The sequence below is a fragment of the Pezoporus occidentalis genome, unplaced genomic scaffold, assembly GCF_034315485.1.
Source record: "Pezoporus occidentalis ecotype Australia unplaced genomic scaffold, CSIRO_AGI_Poc_V1 ctg175, whole genome shotgun sequence".
NCBI lineage: Eukaryota > Metazoa > Chordata > Aves > Psittaciformes > Psittacidae > Pezoporus > Pezoporus occidentalis.
The window spans coordinates 207501-228891 of record NW_026913586.1 but is presented as its reverse complement, the minus strand read 5'-3'; the positions used below and the strand labels follow the sequence as shown (position 1 = coordinate 228891).

The 21391-nt window shown below is 39.4% G+C and overlaps 1 protein-coding gene across 11 annotated transcripts in view; it reads left to right on the top strand.

The window, feature by feature from the left end:
* The window catches only part of EHBP1 (EH domain binding protein 1), a 228173-nt gene that overhangs the window by 168883 nt on the left and 37899 nt on the right, over positions 1-21391 (top strand). For 4 of the 11 annotated variants that reach the window (XM_062614292.1, XM_062614290.1, XM_062614291.1 and 1 more), the window contains 5 exons: positions 5587-5734; positions 12706-12822; positions 16353-16480; positions 19135-19276; positions 19427-19533. In XM_062614292.1, coding sequence (XP_062470276.1) covers positions 5587-5734; positions 12706-12822; positions 16353-16480; positions 19135-19276; positions 19427-19533 — 642 coding nt within the window. The remainder of the gene's footprint in view (positions 1-5586; positions 5735-12705; positions 12823-16352; positions 16481-19134; positions 19277-19426; positions 19534-21391) is intronic. The other 7 variants (XM_062614293.1, XM_062614301.1, XM_062614298.1 and 4 more) reach the window with 5 other exon arrangements.

The window sequence follows — 21391 nt, the reverse complement described above, 5'->3', positions numbered from 1 at the left end:
TAAGCAGAGAAAATTCCAGGGAATAAGTTAACATAGGGTTCTGTTGCTGCTTTTGCTTTAGATCAACTTTCCCAGTGATCTTCCTTGGGAGCCCCGTCGGTAGGCAAAGCTGCCCTCGCATTGTTCGCTGGGAGAGCGCCTTGCTCTTAGTATCAGTGCAGGCGAGCGAGAAGAGGAGCAAAACAGGAAGTGTGTTTGGAATTAGATATTTCAGCCTGAACTTAAAACTTGCCGTAGAGCCAAGTGCAGTGTGAAATAGAAATGCTCGCCTTGATCGTCACGTAGATGTGCAGCTCCTAAAGGGTTAAACGGGTTAAATCTTACTTATCTGAATAGAACTGCAGGGCTGTTTTGCCGAATGCTCTAGCACAAATACCTATGGTTCACTTTGACGTTACAATTTTTTTGTTGGTTTCTTTACTTTAAATACTTGAACTGTTAGACCTTTTGCTTTTTTCTCTGAGAAAGATGTATTTGTACCAGATTAGAAAAGCTAAACTGTTTCTTTACATTGAATAATCAGCCTGTCATGACAAATCTATCTCCTTCTGCATGAGTAGGTGCCAGTTTGACTAGCTTCTTTTAGGCTCACACTGGGTTTTAAGCTGGATCCATGTGCATGACTGGCAGTGCATTTGTTGGGCCAGATCTAAGGAGCCAGAGAGCGTTCAGCTCCTTTTTGCCTACAAAAGAGCAGCCAGACAACCAGCAAGAGGCCTTGGATGTAGCACAAGGTGATACTTACTTAGTCAGCCATTCTTTTTTTCAAATACATATTTTTTTTTCCATTCAGTATCCTTAGAGCTTCTCAATTTCACAATGACACAAGGAATTAAATTATCAATGGGTTGCTTTTCTACAGCCAGCATTCCTCACACCAGAAATACTGTACCAAATGAACTGTATAGATTTTCCAGAACAACATGGATTATATTTCTTTTAAAAGAGAAATAAAAAATTGCTGGCTAATATTTCTTTAAAAATTCCTCCTAGGTTTAAGGAGATTTTTTCCATTTTACAGCCACAAAATCCCATTTTATTGTGAATTTGGGGAGGTTTTTTTCTTAATGGGGGGCATCTTTGTTAAGACATTCTTTGTGATTCTTGCAGTTTTAGACTCTGGGCTACTTGTGTTTTCGTTCTGTCTTACTAGTCCATCAGTGCCATAGATCATAAGCCAATAGCTGCTTCTTTATGAAAAGTGATTTGATATTTTGTGATACACAGTCATAAAAAAATGTTTTCAAGCTATGTACAGTTTATTGGCAGTAATGCAGCTGATGTAGACACCGTGCAGAAGGCAGAAAATATCTATGATGTTTATGTCTGTCCTTGCTGACCACTTCCTACAATCTGACTAGCCACAGAAATCCAAAGTCAATGCACTTTTGTTTATGTTGAATGTTCCCTCCTTAGCAATTCGTATTTTGCTCACTACCTGTATATTTTGAGCTGTTCTGAAACTGTAGTAGAGACCAAACATGAATATGGTCCCCAGGGTGATCAAAGATTTAATCTGACCAGATGGGACAAACTTGAGAAAGATTTTGACTTTCCACTCTGTTTTGCAACAAGAAAGGCTGATTTTTTTTCTCTCGTCCTTTCTTTGTTAGAAAAGGCAGAGATCAGGCCATCCCCAGAGAAATGAGCAGGTGTGGCCATTTACAAGCATGTCTGGTTATATTATAAACCAACATAAGAAAAGTTTGAAATGGTTTGAAAAGATCTGCTAAACAGTTCTAATGTTTCATCCCAAATCCTATTTACTCAAACAAGAGCCGATCAAGGTCACAGTAAAACCCAGCCTGCCAAAACCTTTAAAACTCGTGTAATTTTATTTTTTCTTTATTTTTGATTCTGTCTTCTCTACTAACTGAATAGGTACATTTTGGTAATCCTTGCCTCTGGACAAGCACAGAAGTCTTTTTCTTTCTGAATGGCTAATAACAGAGCCGTTCTTCCTGTCTCATGATGAAAGAGGTGGCAGTCAAGTTCTTTCTCTTAGATGTACTGTGCACTCAGGGCAGACCACGGACAATTTTGAAACCTACAGCCACAGGAATAGCTCCCCCTCATAGGTACAATTCTGGTTTAATTTTGTTGCTGTGGAGTATCACTAATTTAGCACTTTTCTTTACCCTGTCCATAGACTGGGAGGAAAGGATTCCTTTTTAAACATGAAATAAATGCAGCTCACAGGATAACATTTTTTATAGAGAGAGGATAACACATTGTCAGACTTCTGGTGTATACTCAGTTTGGATCCTCCCAAAATTCTGCAAAAAGGATGACTGAAAATCCCTGGCAGAGGGTTGGGGTTGAGGTTTTATTTGAAAACACAAAGATTGCAGGATTTTTAGTGATTTAAGGACATGGGTTTTAAACTCCACCGCTCTCAGTCTTTTACTGAGTTGATCAGCTCCCGGCTTCTGCCGCTGCTGAACAACATTGCTGGCCACGTAATGATCTCGGAAGCTGCCCCTCCAGTGTTCCCCATTCGAATCCACCTTCCCAAATCCACGACATCATTTCTGGCCAAAGTAATGTCAGTCATTGCCGTCTGCGGCGAGTACAAAAAAGACCCCCTAATGGCAGCCATTTTTATTTGTTTCTTAAGATCCAAAGGCTGCTGAAAGAACAATTGGATAAAGTTGAGGATTGGAGAAGCTTGATTTTCTTGTTCCAGTGAAATGAAACTCCCGTCCTTTTTTTTCTTCCCCTTCCCCTTAAAAGCCGGAGTCTGCTAGGGGGTTGTAGCTGTGTCAAAGCCGTTGGGATGCCACTGCTGATCACTTTAATTACTAGGACTAAGGAGGATAAAATTAAAAGTAGCACCATTGAAGCAGTGGAAGAAAGCTTGCCGAGATGTCGGTGAACTGTGAAATATAAAAATTGCATACCAATACATTTTTATAGGAGGGAAACAAGGAATTACATTACTTATTCGTGAAGAGTTTGTCCTTAAATGGTGAAGTTTTCCTCGCTGTGCGTCCGCATGGCAGATCTTTAGACCATTACAAAGCAATTGGGGGAAAATAACAGAGCAAACTTTAATGTCTCTTTGGCATGTCAGGTTCATGTCAGAGAGTGAAAGACTTTACTGAGTATTCTCTTCAGCTGTACAGGAAGAAGATCGCTGTGTGTGTGTTTGCATGGTCCTTTCTTGGTGCAGAGCTTCTGTTCATGTCTCCTCTCTTTCTTTTTTTTAATATCTGTATTCCTGCCTCCATGCTTATCCCAAGCACTTCCATTCCAAGATCTAGGGGATTGATTTGCTGTTTAATAATTGTTCTGTACCTCAGAACTTAATCTACCTACTTCTAACCCTCTCGGTTTCATTTCTCCTTCCACCAGTGTTTCTTCTGGCAAGGCGGAACTCCTTGTAACTGAGGGTTCAAATACCTGAATTGAATTTAAGCAAGAACTAGGTTGTTTTTTCTCTTATCCGCTGGTGATGATTGGCTTAATCAGCACAAACACAAGCCACAGTAATCTGTGTTTGCTTGGAGATCCCCGGGATGTTAATGACTATGCTAATAATTCAGGATACAAGTTCTCTTTCAGGAGGAGGGGAGAGAAAGAGGGGGGAAGCAGCCTGCTTAGTTTAGGGCATTTTTGTCACAAACACGTAACTGGCCTTCTTTCAAACTGTATGTGCTGTAGTATATTAAATTGTTTGATGTTAAACCACATGGGAATCTTAATACACATTTCGCACATTCCTTCTTGAAAGTCGTTGAAGTCAAAACCACAAGTAGAATAGCACTACAAATAGTAGAGATTTGAGCAGTCTTATTTCATGTAAAATTCAATGTAATTAATGTTACCAAATACCGCGGGTCGAAATAAAATCAGTTGCTGTGCCAGTTGGCTGGCTAGAAATGAAATTAATGGATCTATTTTAGTGCATAGGAGCAGGGGGGGAAGCTTTCCAGTTGTCTTTTTAATGTGTACTTTACCAAATAAGTTTCTGATAGAACTGTTGCTCTGTGCCTTCTGGGAAGTTAAAGGGTGAGAAAGCAAACAAAGCCAATGTGCCATCCTGCTGCCTTGCAGGGCCCAGGCAGAGTTGTCTTTCCAGGGAAAGGACATTAGGAGAAAAGTAAATCAAGGCAATCTGATAGGGAATCAGGGTTCTGTCACTCAGAGACAAGATACTGTGCTGTGTCCATATACTTTGTTTACTGTAGGGTTTTATGAGTTGTAACCTGCCCATGCAAGCTGTTAATGAGGCTAAATCTTGCTGCTGGAGGATTGAATTACAGCACACCTCTGGGCTAATGGTTATAAACAGAAAGTCCCATTAGGGCTGCATTCTGATTCAGTCATTTGCATTTTTTCTATTGTGGCAAGAACAATGCTGAGTAAATAGCTACAAACAAACAATTTACATGGAAATGGGTAAAATGTACCTAATTAGTATTTTGCACTTGTTTTATTAATGATTGCTTAAACTAAATAGCACTTAGCAGCAGCTCTCACCAGCATCTGCAGGTGTGAGATGCTCAGTTTTTGGGTTGGTGGGAAGGCTGCCAGGACAGCTCTCCAAAATTTGGCAGTTTGCTATATCCCACTTAGTTCAGGTCAACTGCCTGTACCTGGGTTTATCCTGGTCATTATGTCAGTAATATAAATTTACTGGCAGATTTGATTTAAAGCCAAACTCTGTTGTGCTTGTGAGTGTTTCTAATATTGAGGGCGGGGGGGAAAACAGTCCTAACTTTGAAAAAATCAAGTGTTTAAGGTGAACAATGAAGTGGTTTCCATTATGGCTTAATGTATTTTTGTAGATACATTTAAACACGTCATTTTATTAATATTTTTTTTAGCAGGATAAATCTTTTCTAGAAAGAAATGCTGTGGACCTTTGCTCATTTATGTGACTGAAATATTGTGCTTCATAAGCTTTAGTGGGGCAGCACTGTCTGGGATGGTTCCAATATGATCTCTTTAATTACTGACCAAAACCCCACTAGTAAAATGTTTTAAAGCAATGCAAAAATCTATTCTGCTCTGGCATCTATTGTTCTTTCATTAATCTTCATTAGTTTGTTAGGGTTTTCTTTTAAAAGATGTATCCATTGAAACTGAAGGATTAGATTCCTTTCCATGTCTCAGATTTGATGTCATTTTCCTCTTTGAAGTCAGCTTGGTGATTGGAGTAACCGAGAGCAGCATCTGACTTCTCATTTCAGTTCTATGGGAGAATATTACTCAAGCAAGTCATTCAATTTAGTAAAACCATTTTTATAGCTACGGTAAAACTTTTTGTAGTTACTACTTTGAAACAGAAGTGTCTGAGAGTTTTCATCAAGTTATTTTTATATCACATAATTTATAAATGCTTTAAATTGCAAATAATTAGGTTCCCACTCCATTAATAATTTGGGGAATGCTTAAAAAAAATAACCTGATTGATGGATGTCTTTAAAAATTGTGGTGTGACACCCAACTGATATCGAGCATCCTATTTATAATGTGGGCCAAGCACCATGCTGTAAACCAGTTACTATCATGATGATCAGATTGAGAATGAAATTGCATTTCTGTCAATTACTGAGTTGGCAACTGTTCAATATATCTTAGCAGCAAGATGAAGAGCGGCGTCGGCAGCTGAGAGAGAGAGCTCGTCAGCTAATAGCAGAAGCTCGATCTGGAGTGAAGATGTCAGAACTTCCCAGCTACAGTGAAATGGCTGCAGAAAAGTTGAAAGAAAGGTCAAAGGCATCTGGAGGTGAGCTGAGGAGCCTTGTATCTTATTCCTATGGCAACCCAGAAACCAGAGACCTTTTTGGGTATCACTTCTGTTCACACTTCAAAACGTTGTTGTTCACCAGGTGCACATATCGAAAGACCTGGCTGTAGATAGGTTTCCCAAATAAACCATTGTGATCACTTAATTTCCAACACTTCCAAGAAAAACATACATGTGATTGAAAGAAGTAGATGTTATGTGAACAAGTAGCTCAAGCTGGCCCATTATTTACAGATTTGCCGTTACCCATGGTTTTGCAGAATTTCATGATTGTTGATTAAAATCTTTTCCATATATATTTTTATATAGGAGCATGAACATAATTTGGGGGAAGACAATGTTAGAAATACTTAAAAATCATTATTTTATATGAAATGTGTTCAAAAGACTGCTTGAGAAGATAATTTTAAAGGCAGACTGTGGGAGGTGGGGGCAGCAACCTTTTGATTTTAAATGGCAGTCTTTTGACATACCACTTGCCTTTACAGGTTTTGAGTTGTAATATTGATATAATGTTATTAAACTGACTTTGAGATGTCATTAAAATTCATATACCTGCCAGTGCTACGAGCTGGAGTAATGTAGTGTCACTCAAACTCAAATGGGTGCTGAGCACATGTTTCAGTACAGGCTTCCTGCTCTTTTAGTGTCTTCTACATATTCTGAGGGGAAATTGTGTTTCTCATACTAACATGTAAGCCAAAGTGTCAGCAAAATCCAGCTTTACATTCACAACGAATGTAGATTCAAAATGAGTATTTTTTCTTCTCTGTAGTATGTCTTTTATGTGCATATATATTTAAATGTAGTCTGCACCCTAACACTTCTGTTCCACATAACACCAAACAGAAAAGCAGTTAGTTGTACAGTTCCCTTTGGGTCTGGTCTTCAGTTTTTCACTCTTTGTCCAGTAAACCAAGCTTGTACATGTAATTTATTTTTGTGGTAAATAGGGAAATTACCTCCTTGATGGGGAGGGAGTGACGCTGAGCAAAATGACACACTACTTGTATATTAAGTAGATTATGGTGTTCTTCATCCCTCTTCACAATTTATGATTCCTCATCCTACATGATAATTACTCCCTCCTCACTGTTTTGTCATGCCTGTACGTAGTTGTTCCTGCCATCTATCTCCTCCAAGTAAGGTATGCTTTCTGGGTATATCTGAGTGTTCAGCTGAATAGTTACCCTGTTCTGTCACATTGACTGTTCTTATTTTCCTCTGAATTTTGCCATTGCTCTTTCTGCCCTTTGTTCAGTTTATAGACAGACTCAGAGGTAACTGTACATATATATATAAAAAAAGGAATATTTATATATATATATTGCATATGCACTCAGAGAGTTTCAGTGTTATTAAAGGAAGAGACAGTATCAGTACCGATGACAACTTGTTTATGAAGTTATCACCACTAGACCTGTGGGGTTTTATCCAGTATAACAATCTCACTGCTTTTTGCTTGCGCTTTGACTTACCTCCTTGGTTTATATTTCCTACCTTGATTTTTCTTTGTTCATACAGTAGTTCAGCCAAGCTGTTGGAACTTCTTTTGGACAGCTTTCCCTGTCTTTTTATCCCTCTTCGCTTTTTTCACGTCAGTGTGCATTTTATGGCACTTCCTTCTACTTATTCATTGTCAGAAGGTTTTCCTTATGGCCCATCTTCCCTGTACTTGTACCACACCACTGGCAGTGTCAGGTGCCACGCTGTATCTTCACTCAAGAAATTCGTTCTTCCGATGCGCAGTAGTTCTGTGAAACGGCACCAATGCTTTATAAACCAAATAAATTATAATTATTTCTGGGTTTATTCCCTTTCATTTTGTTATTTCCACCAAAACCTGGGATTTAATGGACAGTCTCCTTTTTACAACTGGACTCTGAATATTGCCCCTGACTGCATTCACATGTAGTAGTTTTTTTTCTGTGTATAGTCCTATATTCCCTATACAATACCCAAGACAAGCTTATAGTAATATCTTATGTCTTCCCAGCTCTCTTGTCCATTATGCTTCATTAATCTCTTCTTCTGCATTGATTGCTACTTTTTAATTTACAAAAAGGGAACGTACCAAATCATTTTCCTCTCTCTCGGTTCACTTATTCCACAAAAAGGTGACATTTCAGCTTTGGGAATTTGGTGGGTTTAAAAACTATCTTCTTGCTAACCATTGCAGGTGAAAATGTGATCTCTTTCAGTGTTTCTGTATGTTCATTAAGAGTTTCCTGCTTTGGCACTGGTGCTACATTCTCTATTAAAAGGCTTTATTTAATCATGGTCTGAAAAACTCAAATGCCTATGGCAAGTTGAAACTTTCCTGGATAAGCAGCATCCTTTGCTACAAAATCCAGTCTTTTTCGTAGGCTATTTGGCAAGTGAGACAGAAAATACTTTCTCCTGCCAACTGCCAGAGGGTTTGGGATGGCAGCTTCAAATTTATTAGATGTCCTCCTAGCTTCAGGCTGATAAGCGGATGGATGCCTTGAGATGGGTCCAGGGACAGTATCAAGATAGGAATCCAAATATCCTCCCTTTTCCCAGCAGCAACGGGACAAATGAATTGACATCTTATCTAGGTATTGTCTCTCTGCAGTGGGACACCGGTCTGCTCCTTTGGGATTTGGGTAGTGTATTTTCTTTACTCTCTGGCACATCTCCATCCTTCATTTGAGATGGCGGCTTTGTAAGGATGTGTCTTAGATCTGGAGGTGGTTAGTAGACAGTGGAGGGAGGGAACAAAGGAGAGGACAGGGGGTGAGACAGGCAAAGTGTGAAGAAGCTTTGGTGTAAAAAGTGCCGGAAATAGGCAGAACTGGGAGGGTCGAAGAGGATGGACACAAGACAGCACAGCAAAAAAATGCTAGATGAGCAGGGAGGGAAAAACACAGGAATAGGAGCTTCCAAATGTATTGTAAGACAAAAAACAGTTTTGAAAAATTTTGGAATTAATAACAAAAGCTGAAAAAGTGCAATTGAAAAACTTACCAGAGAGCACCAGCTGGCATTACCTTGCACTTGCATGCTTAAAGTTTTCAGGGTATGCTACAGATTCTGCTTCAGAGGCAGTGATTTGGGGAAATGTACATGCTAGCTCAGGCTTACTGATTGTGCTTAGTCTCCAACTCATAAAGCAGTGCATAGTCCTCAGTGTAATATTTTTAACAGGCAGTATTTCTGTCTGTTGGCAGTTACTGCTGTACTTTTTTATCCTGACATTGGATTTCTTGTACACTGATCATAAGTCTTAAGATCCTGCATTTCTTCCATTCCCTGCCTTTGCTTCCTTTATTACTGTTCAGATGCTCCTGTAACATCCTGTAGACTAAAAGTGAACTCTGTACCTGAAAATAAATAAACTAAATATCTGAATATCCACATGCTTTAAGGATTTCCCAGAGACAATCCTGGAGGCTAGAGGCATCTTCCCTAAAGAGCAACCACTGTTCATGCAACTTCTGAGGCAGTTTATATATGCTTCTCCCACTAATGTGATCTAAACTCCATCAATACTTTTACCTTTCTATGAAAATAGTTCCTTTTTAATTTGATCTAGAAATGAATGCAGTCTACTGCAACTCCTTTACATGTGGACAAGCTTAAACCAAGTCAAGAGAATATCAGTTTAACCACAAATTATGCCAGAGCTTGATCTGAATATTAAGACATAAGAGCTATAAAATGCCTCTGGATCTTTTTTCCATCAATATTCTGGCATCCCTATTTGATTCCAAGAGATTCTTATTTTGCTCTCTTCAGTCCAGACTGCAGTTCAGGCTGTGAAGGTAATGGCCATTGCTATTTAGTTGTTGACTTAATCCTTTTAGCTTTAATTTTGTTTGTTTCTTCACAACATAGTAAAGCTTTTCTGTCTTTCTAGGATCCGCATGTACATACTTTTCAAGGAAGCAGTTCTTTAGCACTCTTCTGAATTCTTGCCTTGGTTCTAGACCAAGTGCTTTAAGTTTTTCACACTAGTAATTTGTTCTTTTCATAAAAAGATACGTTATCTCTTCGTTATGTTGTTCCTTTTATCATTTCTAATTGCAAAATCTTGTTGTAACATGCTCCCTAAACACATTTCCCTTTTTAATACACTGAAAGAACATTGAACTGGAAAGAAAACCCACAAAACCTAGGGAAGTGTAAAGCAAGGAATCTGTAGATTTTGAAAGATAGTTGAAAATTTCTGAAATTACTTCAAATGAATGCTTTTAATTGATTTTTTTTTTTTGCTTGTTTAATAAAGTGTAAATGTCCTGATAATCATATTCAGCCAAAGCTTGCCAACTTTAAATTAAATACTAGGTCAGGTCATTGTTTGACACTAGGAACTGGTGTCTTCGACATTCCCGTCTCTTTTGTTACCTTAAATGGTGGTGTCAAAGACAGTGCCTCTGATCTTGCTACATTAAATTAAAGAAAATCAAATAATCTAATCTAAGCATTCCCTTAGTATGCAGCGGTCTTAAACCCTGTCATCTTGTTTAGCTTGTTTTGACACATCCAGCATTCTGCTGGATGACTGGTAGTTGTGAGCTGACCTTGCAAGCTGACTTCTTTGGGTGCTTTGGAAAGTCATTGCCTGCCTCTAGGCTTGGGGTGGATTTGGTTTCCCCCCTCGTAACGGCAGTGCCCTTCTTTCTCTCTCTTCCACCTCTTCCAAATATCCATGACCCTTTGCTGCTGTTAGCCCAGTCATGTTTTCAGTGTGCCACTGTGATCTCCAGGATGTGTTTGAGAGTACCATGGCCTGAGTGCCACTGAATTTCTCTGACACAATCATAAAGTCTTGTGAGAAGTCTAGGTCCTCATCAGAAAAAGTAGAGATGCTTTGAAGAAAATTCAGAACTTCAGAATTGTTGCTGTTGCTGCTTTAGCATTCTTTTTTAACTCTTCAGTCTGCTTTTTACCCTGTCCCTTTCTTTGCCATGATCACACTGTGCCCTTCTACTTTGGTGACCTAACCTCTGTACTACTACTGGACTAGAGTCCAGATCACAGAATGATCTGTGTGAATTTCTCTGCAACAGAAAGGATGTTGTAGAGAGTCCTGAGTGTTTGTGCCCATCCAGTTGTACACCTGAAACACCATCTGTCAGGTCCCAGGTCTGATCACAGATCCTGCTTTGGCTGGGGAGAGATGTTCTCCATCCATCTGGCTCAAGCTGGGGCAGTTTGGAAGAAAGCTGACTCTTCCAGAAACCATTGAGAATTAGTGGAGAGGAGCCCAGGGAAGTCATGGTGGCCAGCTGAAACGCAGGGGTCCTACTTCACACACTGCTGCTCCATCATACGTGCAGCAGATGTTGAATAGGACTGAAATGGAAACTTCTTTGGTCCTGTCTGTCGCAGCAAGAACCTTACCCTGAATCAGCAGAGGTCTATGAAAGACATTGATTAATTACAGAGAAATTGAGGGAGCAGCTGGTTATATAGCAGTACCAGACATATAAAAATGTCAACTGGCTCCTAAAATGGGAATTATAGGGACTGTGGAGATAAAGAGGTAAAGAAAAGAAGCAACTGTGTGATCTTCATGTCAGCAGTGCGGGCCTGAAGTGCAAACTGAGGTCTGGGGATGAAGTTTGGTGTATTTCAGTGACAGATGATGAGTGATCAGCACCAATCCTGGTTCAAACTTCCCCAGCTTTCTGGTATTCAGAATTATGGTATATATCTTGGTACTATGTTTAGGGTCCCTTTTGTTTATATGGTGTTTGAATGTACCAATGTGCTGAAATTATAATCAGTATTTTTCCTTATTGTGAAGTGTTTTAAAGTTTCTTTAGTTACTTTGTATCTTCTTTCTCCAGACACATTCCAGCCTTCTCTTTTTTGTCATTTTTACATGCATGCATGCATGCATACATAGGACAAAAACGTTCATATAAGTCTGAACAAGTGTAGATAGCATTTGATATGAGACTTAAAAGTGAGTAAAAACAATGCAGCTATGTGCTTTGGAAGTACTAATCTAGCTTTTATGGACTTTCATTATATATTTGTATTGAAAATGTGAGTCAGGATTTTTTTCTGGGATCTGCTTCACAATTCAGCACTTGCTATTTGATCTTCTTCAGGTTACTTACTCTGTCTGTGCCATAATCTACCTACATCATCGTCATAATTGTAATTATAATAATCGCCTACTTCATAAAACATTATGGGGCTCATTTACAAGTGATATTCATAAGTTGCTCTGAGAAACACAGTAGAAAGATCCCATTAAAAATATAAAGTATAATTACAACTATTATTTTACTTAAAATGTATGTAGCTTGCAAACAGTGCTGATTCAAAGTGGTGCAGTAAGGCAGCAATCTGTGAGTATGCTCTGGCTACTACACCTAAGGTCAGCGCTTGCTAAGCATGGTGGTCATTTTTCAACTTGTATCAGAGACTAGAACCTAAGCAAGGTACAGAGATCACTGTTCTGTGATATTCTGTGCAAAGTAAGGAGTAGCAAGTCTCACCAAGCTAGGAACTAAGTACCTGAATCTGCCACCTTTCCCAAGAGACCACAGCTACCAGGTCCTTCTGCTGGCCAAACCTATCCAAACCTGCCATATGCTGGCATCGGCACCCATTCTGCTTTATAGAGAACTGAGAGCCTAGGAAAAATTATTTTGACTTGAGTTATAAGGAAGAGCATGTGTGCTTTTCAGAGTTAGCCAGAGATTCAGCACAGAGAACAGCCACTGCTGAGGCCAGGCTCTACCTTTATTGTAACAGGAGTTTCCAGCAGAGCACCCTGTACGTATATTGAGTTGCATCAGTTTAAAGATAAACCCATGAGTAGAGAAAGTAAAATCTGCTTCCAGACTTATTTCATGATTTGCATTTTTATCGTAACTCAGCTTGTTCTCTAAAGCATTCATTTTTTGTTTTTAATGATGTGGTGCATGTACATAAGAAAATACTAACCTTAATGCTGTATGTTCCTACAGATGAGGATGAGGATGATGATAATATTGAGATAGATACTAACGAGGAGGTTCCTGAATGCTCTGTTACTGGAGGTGGAGATGAGCTTACTAACCTAGAAAATGACCTTGATTCAACGGGTAATTTAAATAATGGCTATTTTGTGTATTTTGCATGACTAACACTCCATCATCATAGAAGTACTGGTGTGCTGCTTCTCTCTGTCATAGCTTTATTCCTTTGTGTCTTTTCAGTTCTTTTAAAACCGAATGCTTATTCTGTTTGAATATTTTGCATTCATGTTTAGTTGAAATTTAGTATCAGCAGCAAAATCATTATTTCCAGCAATGGCAGATTTAAATTCTCTTGCTTGTTTGATGGGCAAGGGGACCCCAGGCCAAATTTGTAAAGCAGAGCCACCTGAAAGCACCCTGCCTGGATTGTCCCAGCAAAGCAAAGTAGGCAGAAGAGTGAGCAGTCGCCTTGGTGAGTACAGCTGCTGCTCTCTGCACTGACATCCTGGCCCATCTGCTCAGTGAAGAGGAGCAAACATGGCTTTATATGTCCACATAGACTTGGTAACACTCCAGTTCCTTCCCAAGGACTGGCTAGTATGTTTATACCTTGTTGCTCCAGTGGTGGCATGGAGGTATAAATTCGAATGGAATTTTACTTACTTTATTTGCTTTATAATGTTTTATATTTTAAATACTAGGGTTTTTAAGTAACACATTTTAAAAGCATTCATATTCTTGTAGAAATGCTTGCCATAATCAAATCACATGCTGGTCAGGTAATAAGTCATAGTAGTGGTATTTCCCCTTTCAAAAATAATCAAGCAGAACTGGAGTTCAGGTGATAAATATGATGGTAAGTATGTCAAGATTGTACAAGGCAGATGCTTATTTTACAAGGAGCTAGATCTTTGAAGACACAAACATAATGCTCATCAGCTAGGGGCTCCTCTGCTTGCACAGAGTTGCTGAAGGAGTTTGTTCTCTGTACCAGGCTGCCTGTTATCAGCAGCCCTGGGGAGTGCTGAGGGCATCTTTGTAGTGTGGTGAGCTTCTCTGCCAGGGTGTTTCTGCTTACTACAAGTTAGCTTGAGCCCAGAGAAGTGTGGTAGGCACAGGACAGCATCAAGGAAAAAGGCAGTACAAGACACAGCTTCTTTACAGCGTCCTCTGACGTGGTTCTGCCCATGCCAGCTGGACTCAAGTGTGTGGCCCATAATATATGAAATCAAAACACTTCATTTCATATTTACTTTTTGTAAATTAAACTGTCAGTGATATGTATATAGCACTTTTTAGTCTTCTTTGAATGTGAAAGATTTGAGTCATGTCCTTTATTTTTTTTTTTTACTTTTTTTTACTGAGGATTTCCAAACACATAAGAAAATATATTTAGTATTTCCAGCATTTGAATTAAGCTGATTTAGAGCAGAATCCTGTCAAATAATACTCCAATTAATACGAGTTAATTTAGGAGGAACAGAGAATCAGTAAATGAATATTCCTGTCACATCACCCCCGTGACTTACCAACATTTACTTCTATGGGCCTTTTTTTCCTGAGATGTCTTCTCAGGGGTACAAACCCACTACCCAACACTTCATCTCTACCATGGGAAGACACTGGAGAAGAACTGGGACATTATTTTGCAGTTCAGTCGGCACAGTAGCCAGAGGTACAAATGCGTAAGGAAGAGGATGGGCAATAATACAGAAAGCAATCTAATGCAGAAATCAGTGTACACAGATTTTGGCGGAATTCTGCCAATTCATGCCAAGTTCTAATGAAGGCAGAATCTCCCAGGAGCACCTACACACAAAACTATAAGGGACTTTTTACATTTGGGATCATTATTGACCATCTTAATTAATTTGCCCCCTGCTGGATCTTAGTCCCTCCCATCTCTCTCAAGAAGAGAAAGCCTTTTTTATTACTATTTTTACTGCCAGTTGTTGGTTTTAAGTACTGTGTTTGTCTGTATTTGTCAGAACTTCTACCCTACACTGCTATGAATGCATCTGATAAAATGTGAACCTCTTATATCATAGTTATTACATGATGTTTATGTATAAACCTACGAGAATGTGCATGTACTTACATGTGAGCCTCAATTAAGGACACCCTGACTGGGTGTGCCAGAGGAAAGGGAAACTATCCGTCATAACCCATCCCAGCCTGTCGCTGCTGGTGGCAGGCATCATTTGATTGCCAGCATGCCAAAAAGATTTTGGCTAATATGAATCGGAGCGCTCCAAACCTTGGAAGGAGCTATGTGGCAAAAGAGTCATGGCTCCACTTCCCATGCCAGCTAAAAGTCATACAATGATAGAATGGTTAGGATTGGAAAGGACCTTTAGATCATCAAGTTCCAACCCCCCTGCCATGGGCAGGGACACCTCACACTAAACCATGTCACCCAAGGCCTCATCCAACCTGGCCTTGAACACTGCCAGGGATGGAGCATTCACAACCTCCCTGGGCAACCTATTCCAGTGCCTCACCACCCTCACAGTAAAGAACTTCCTCCTTATATCCAATCTAAACTTCCCCTGTTTAAGTTTTAACCCATTACCCCTTGTCCTGTGACTACAGTGTCTAATGAAGAGTCCCTCTCCAGCATCCCTATAGGTCCCCTTCAGATACTGGAAGGCTATGAGGTCTCCACACAGCCTTCTCTTCTCCAGGCTGAACAGCCCCAACTTCCTCAGCCTGTCTACCAGCCCGCAGTGAAAAACTCAGGCTGTGCCTGTAGAAATGTGTCCCAGCTGGTATTTAATCTGCATTTAACCCAAGGCATAGATGTGGTACTGCATGTAGAGTGTATGTGTGGGGGCTTCTCTGTGTTATTCTGCTTTCCTACCCAGGATTAGCTCCATAGATCTGCTCTGTGGTTTGTTATTAACACCTTTCTCCTTATTATGTGTGTATGTGTAGGTAACTGTGTGTAGGTGTGTTACAAATACATATAGTCAACGATCACGTACAGAATGAGCATTATTGGGAGGTAAAATTCTCAACTATTTCTTCTTTGGGCTCTGATCTGAGTTGCTAAAAGTGATGAAAAAAATTTGGGGGCTTTGGCAGACTTTGAATCTGTCCCATTGATGCAGTTATGAAGCATTTTATGGCTCCCGCAGCTTCAACATATTCTATAAATCATAGCAAAGTATTACTGGAAATGATCTCTTTTGATACTTGAGAACCCGTGCCAAGGAGCCGTAGGATGAATTAGGAGTTCACAAACTTGACGGGTTATCAGTGCATAGAATATGTGATAAATTCTTGTATGTCGTCTTAAAATAAATGGCTTTCTAAGTGTGGTTTTATACTGACACATACGGGTGTACAGATTGAGAGTAACTTAAACATTGTCTGTTTTCTGTGGTTTTTGTCTACTGTCTTCAAGCACATTTACTTGCTCAGCTGAGTGCTACATGCATTTCTTGAGAAAAGTTAGGAATTATCTATGTACATTACAGAAATCTGCACCAATCCAAATTGCAAAAAATAGATACAATTTTCCTTCTAGTTTTTACTTCTTTAGTTTGAAATGATAGCAAAGTGAATTAAATCTAGGTTTTAAATTGCTACATTGTTGTAGCGACTCTGCATTTAAATGCATCTCACTCTGTTGTATGTGGTATTTGCATATTTAGCAGAACAAAACAGTAAGTTGGTGGATTTGAAGCTGAAGAAGCTCCTAGAAGCTCAGCCACAGGTGGCAAATTCACTCTCCAGTGCTGCTCAGAAAGCTGTAACTGATAGCTCAGAGCAAGACATTAAGGTAAGTTTTGATTAATGCTTTTGTTTCAGTACCTGTGCGTTCTCATTTTAGGTTTCTACTTTGTGAGAAGGAAAATGATTTCTTATCAAATCCTTCCCAGTAAGAAACACAGAAAATCTTCATGGCAGTGCTGTTGCATAGTTTGTGATGCACCGGGGTGTTTTCCTGTTGATTAATCAACACTTTTCCTTTTTTTTTCCTCTGATCTTGGTACTTGTCATTGGCATAACACTTACAGATGTAAGAAGCGTCTCTTAGTTCTTAGTTTTGTGATTTAAATCAGAAATGCAGCACAGGCTCCATCCTGCTGCTGGTGCAATCAGCAGTGAGACTCTCCCTGACTTTGATATGAGGAGGATTGGACCCTCAGTGATTTGCTTCTTTCCCAAGCCTGACCCTCAGTTTTTTCTCTATTGAAATTAAGCCGTGGTACACTTTAAAGGTGTGCACACTTGGGTGCTTGACAATGAGTGCTTCTGAGAAAAATAGACGTGATTATATGGTGTATGTGGTCATTTTGCCTATTTTAATGTTCACCACTTCAGCATTAAATGCACACCAATCAATTTTCAATTTCATTTTCTTAATTAGACCCCTTGTGTTCTTACAATTCTATATCTTTAAAAAAAAAAAATAGTCCCAGTATGTCATTAATATCCCTTTGGCTCTGGGGCACTTCCAGTTGGGTATAACTTTTCACCCACCTGCAGTCTGTGGGGAAAGCACTGCTGACTGAAAGGATTTCCTTCCCCAGATACAGAGATGCTTTGAAGTCCCAAAACAATGACTTTCATTGCTTTTCCCTTACACTGTCGGTTCCTATAAATTGGTGATGAAAGTGTGTGGCAGCAGCAGAGGACTTTCGGTCTCTATCTTTGAACAAAAGGAAGCCTGGATCAAGTCTGATTTTTGCGTTCAATTTAGCTTTCTGCAGTGGATTTAATGCAAAATGAAGCTGGCCCAAGAATAATACAATGGATTGAAAAGGCTAACTGAATTAGTGGGCTTAGAGGAATACATTTGTAAAGTGGCAGAAGTCCCCAGTCATAAAAAGGTTTCTTAAAATGGGATTTACTGGCTAATCACGCTGATATTTTAGCATGTTGCCAGGCCTAAAAAATTAGTCATGTTTGTTTGTTTTGGTAAAGACTGTGGTTTAGGCTGTCAGATGGTTATTGTGCTAATAACAGGAAACCATCTTTTATTTAACTGGAATCATAACCACCCGATTAGTGCAGCTGAAAAGTCATCCAGGGGATATGAGCAATACTTTTTTGTAAGCTTAATTCGACAAATGACACACAGGATATCTCTTAGGGTAATTTGGTATCACCTAACCTGATGAAAATGGTATTTCTCTTTATAAAAAAAAGCTTCGGTGAAGGAGCTGATTAATTTTTTTTTCTAAGGTGCTCCCACAAAAGGTGCAACTTAACAGTTTATCCCTGTGTGCATCTTTCTAAGGAGGAGTTGGAAAGCGGCATTATAAGGAATATATGGTGTCCATCTGTTCTCATGGAGCTCTTGGCATTGAGGTGGATTTGTTTTTTAATAAAATGCAGTTTACACGTTTCTAAATGAGGCATTCTGTGTTTGTGGAAAAGGATAAACTGTTACCTTCCCTTGGGGATTGTGTATCCCCGGCCTCCTTGAGGCTAGAGAATAGGCCATTGGAGAACTCCCTCATTACCAATTGTCTCAATGCAGAGGAAGGGCAAAGTCTTGGTAGCTTTTGATAACCAGTTTCAGCATTCAGCAGGCTTAGCTATTAGTCATGCATCTTAGCCTTTCCCTATTTACTTTCAAAACACTTAATAAAAATAATAAAAGATTAGGTATAAAATGAAATATTTGTTTGGTACACAGCACCTCGGTATCTGCAGCTTCCACACACTGCGGTGGTTCAGTCTTCTGGGATATTTTGTGTTGATAGAATCATTTGAATTTGTTACCAGTATTAACATAGGAAGCCCTGGAAAAGATAATTGTAGTTTCCTTAGCTGTAAAGGGCTTACTTACAAATCTGGCTTTGGAAAGTTATAGCTGATGAAATGCAGTTCAGTGGGGTAGTATTATAATCCTACCTTTTAGCCTTCATCCAGCATTAGTGGTTTATCTCAATGGGCATAAAATTAGAAACTAGTTCTTCTTGTCATACAAGTCTGTGGGACTACAGAAAACGACAGATTTCTTTACCGGGCAGGGAGACAGGCTAAAGGCAACACGCTTTTAAAACGATACAGATCATGTTCAGGGGTAGAGACGCCGCTACTTGGCAGCAGCAGGCGCAGTGCTTGGCAAATCAAAGTTGCAAAGGAGTGATTGTGATTTTTTTCCTTTAAAATCAGCATCGCTGGCAAATGCCCGTCACAATTAATAAGTCTGGCTGTTTAAGTAGAGAGTCCTGCAGGAGGGTGCCCACATACAGCAAAAAGCCAGGCGTTGCCACCACACATTAAACAGAAGCAGGGAAAAGTTAATCACTCTTCTTTTTTCCACAGCTGATACTTTCATCCTATATAAACCGCAGCCTGAGTTGTGAAAGCCTCTTTGCAAAAGCTGTGTCCTGTCCCCTCACCGAAACGTACCTCTCGAATTTGTGTCTTCCCGTTTGTAAACAAAAGAAACTGTTGTGTGTCTGATTTTTTCCCTAGCAGAATGGAACAGAGGAACATCGTGCTGAGCGATTACAAAAAGCAGCAGAACGGTTTAGAAATCCTGTTGTGTTCAGCAAGGACTCTGCCGTCAGAAAAACTCAGCTCCAGTCTTTCAGTCAATACGTGGAGAGCAGACCAGGTAGGAGAAAATATAAAACCTGTTTTCCCGTCTTATGATTTAATAATATTTAACAATAAATATATGAAAACCCGATAATGTAAGTCCACATTTCAATACATAAATATCAAGCTTTATAATAATTTTACATGTCTTTTCCCTTTTTTCAAGAGATGAAAAGGCAGAGATCAATACAGGAAGATACAAAGAGAGGAAATGAGGAGAAGGCTGCGATAACTGAGACTCAGAGGAAGCCATCAGAAGATGAAGTGCTTAATGTATATTAATTTTTTGTCTGGTTTCATGATTGCTGATAATTCCAAACTGTATGTGGAAATAGTGCCTTTATTTGTTAAAATGAGATGTTAGGTTTTTTTAGATGTCAATCTCCAGTGCATTCAAAGCAGAGTGAGAGGGGTGCACTGTTGAATTAGTCTGCAGTGTGGTGATAATTGTCAGATAAAAAAAATGAATTTTTCAGAGTTCCACAGCCCCAGCTTCCTTGAGACATTTCCATCAGGGCACTTCCCATAAAGAGATTCCAGTATTGATCTACCGGGAGGATTTTAATTATTACAATAGCAGATACCGCAGAGCTGCAGTTAGAGGGAAGAGTCACATGAGACCTGCTAGAATTTCTCAGCCAACCCATTTTGTTGGCTTGGGTTAATGGGTGTTCAACCTTTCCATTATCCAGATCAGCCGTGAATTACTAGCTGAATGATGTTTGCATTAATATAATATATATGGTAATTTCTTCACTTAATTAACGGGGAGGTTCAGCTCAGTAGGGGTATGGGCTGATCATGTGTAAAATTGATTTGTGAGGGAAATATTTGATAGACCGCAGGGAGAAAGCTGGTTTTGATGGACAGCTGCGGGACAGAAGCAGGAAGAACAAGTTTTAACCTGAATTTTTTGTGTCTGAAAAACACAACACGGCCTTTGATGGTGGTCGTTTGTTGCTGTCCACAGTTTATCTAAACACATTTGTTGGTTTTGCTGAAGCAGTCTAGAGCTGAGTGGTGATTTGTACCACTGTCATATCTACTCCAAAACATCAAACTTTGTACGAGGCGGAGTTATTTTTAGCCCAGTTGTACTTTTGCAGGGCTGAAAAGGTCTGGCACAGTAAGTTCACATTATATATGCAGATGATACACATGAACTCTTGGGATATTTCAGCCTGACACAGCATTTCTTTTCATCTTTTAATAACAATTGTTAGCAATTATGCATGCTGACATTAGGGAAGTTTTCATACTATTTTCAATTAATTATAGTTGATGAAAGGCAATAGCCTGCACATCACCTCAGCTCCCCTGACTGATTTCCCTCTTTTATTTTTATCTTCTTTTTTTTTCTTCAGGGACTGCTCTCAGGGAGTTTTGTTGTTGTTTTTCTGGCTATATAACAGGTAGAAAAGGGGGTTCCATTAGTGCTGATACTGTTGGCTGTTGTGTACACAGAGAAGGACTGAATTAATGGGGGCATAATGTATTTAAATTCAGACACCCCAGATTTCAAAGTTCTGTGCTCGTTACTGGTCCAGGGAGCTCAGCCATGCCATTAGCCTTCACTTTGAACATGTCTTTATTTGAAATAATATGCTGATGTGATTGTTATACCTGTTGCCTGAATAAGAAGCTGAATTGATGATTTCAGGCACATTTATAGAAAAACAATTGAAAACATTCAACACCATATCTGAGACTTATGCAGCAACAAGTTAGCCTCTGGTAGGGAAATAAGCCTCCTTAAAAAAGCCTGTATATTTTTCTGTTCCCAAAGGCCAGTGATTTTAATTGCATCCTTTAGAGAGTGCAGGTGAAATATTAAATCATTTTGCTAATGATTGGTTTTTTTTTTTTTCCCCGGTTCAAACCATTCTTCAAGGCTCTGGGGCAGACAAAGGAGGAAGAAGTGGATGGAGTTGCTCAGTAGTTTTTTCTTCTCCTAACTTATGCCAAAGCATGTTTCAGGAATGACATTTCATTACTGTATACAGCCCATAATAACTTGGTACAGCCAAAACACTGTGTGAAAGTTGTTGAGCCACATGAGAATAACTTGGAAGTACTGCATGACTGTTCTTGGGCTATATTAGTAGGACAGCCAGACTGCTTTGGAAATATT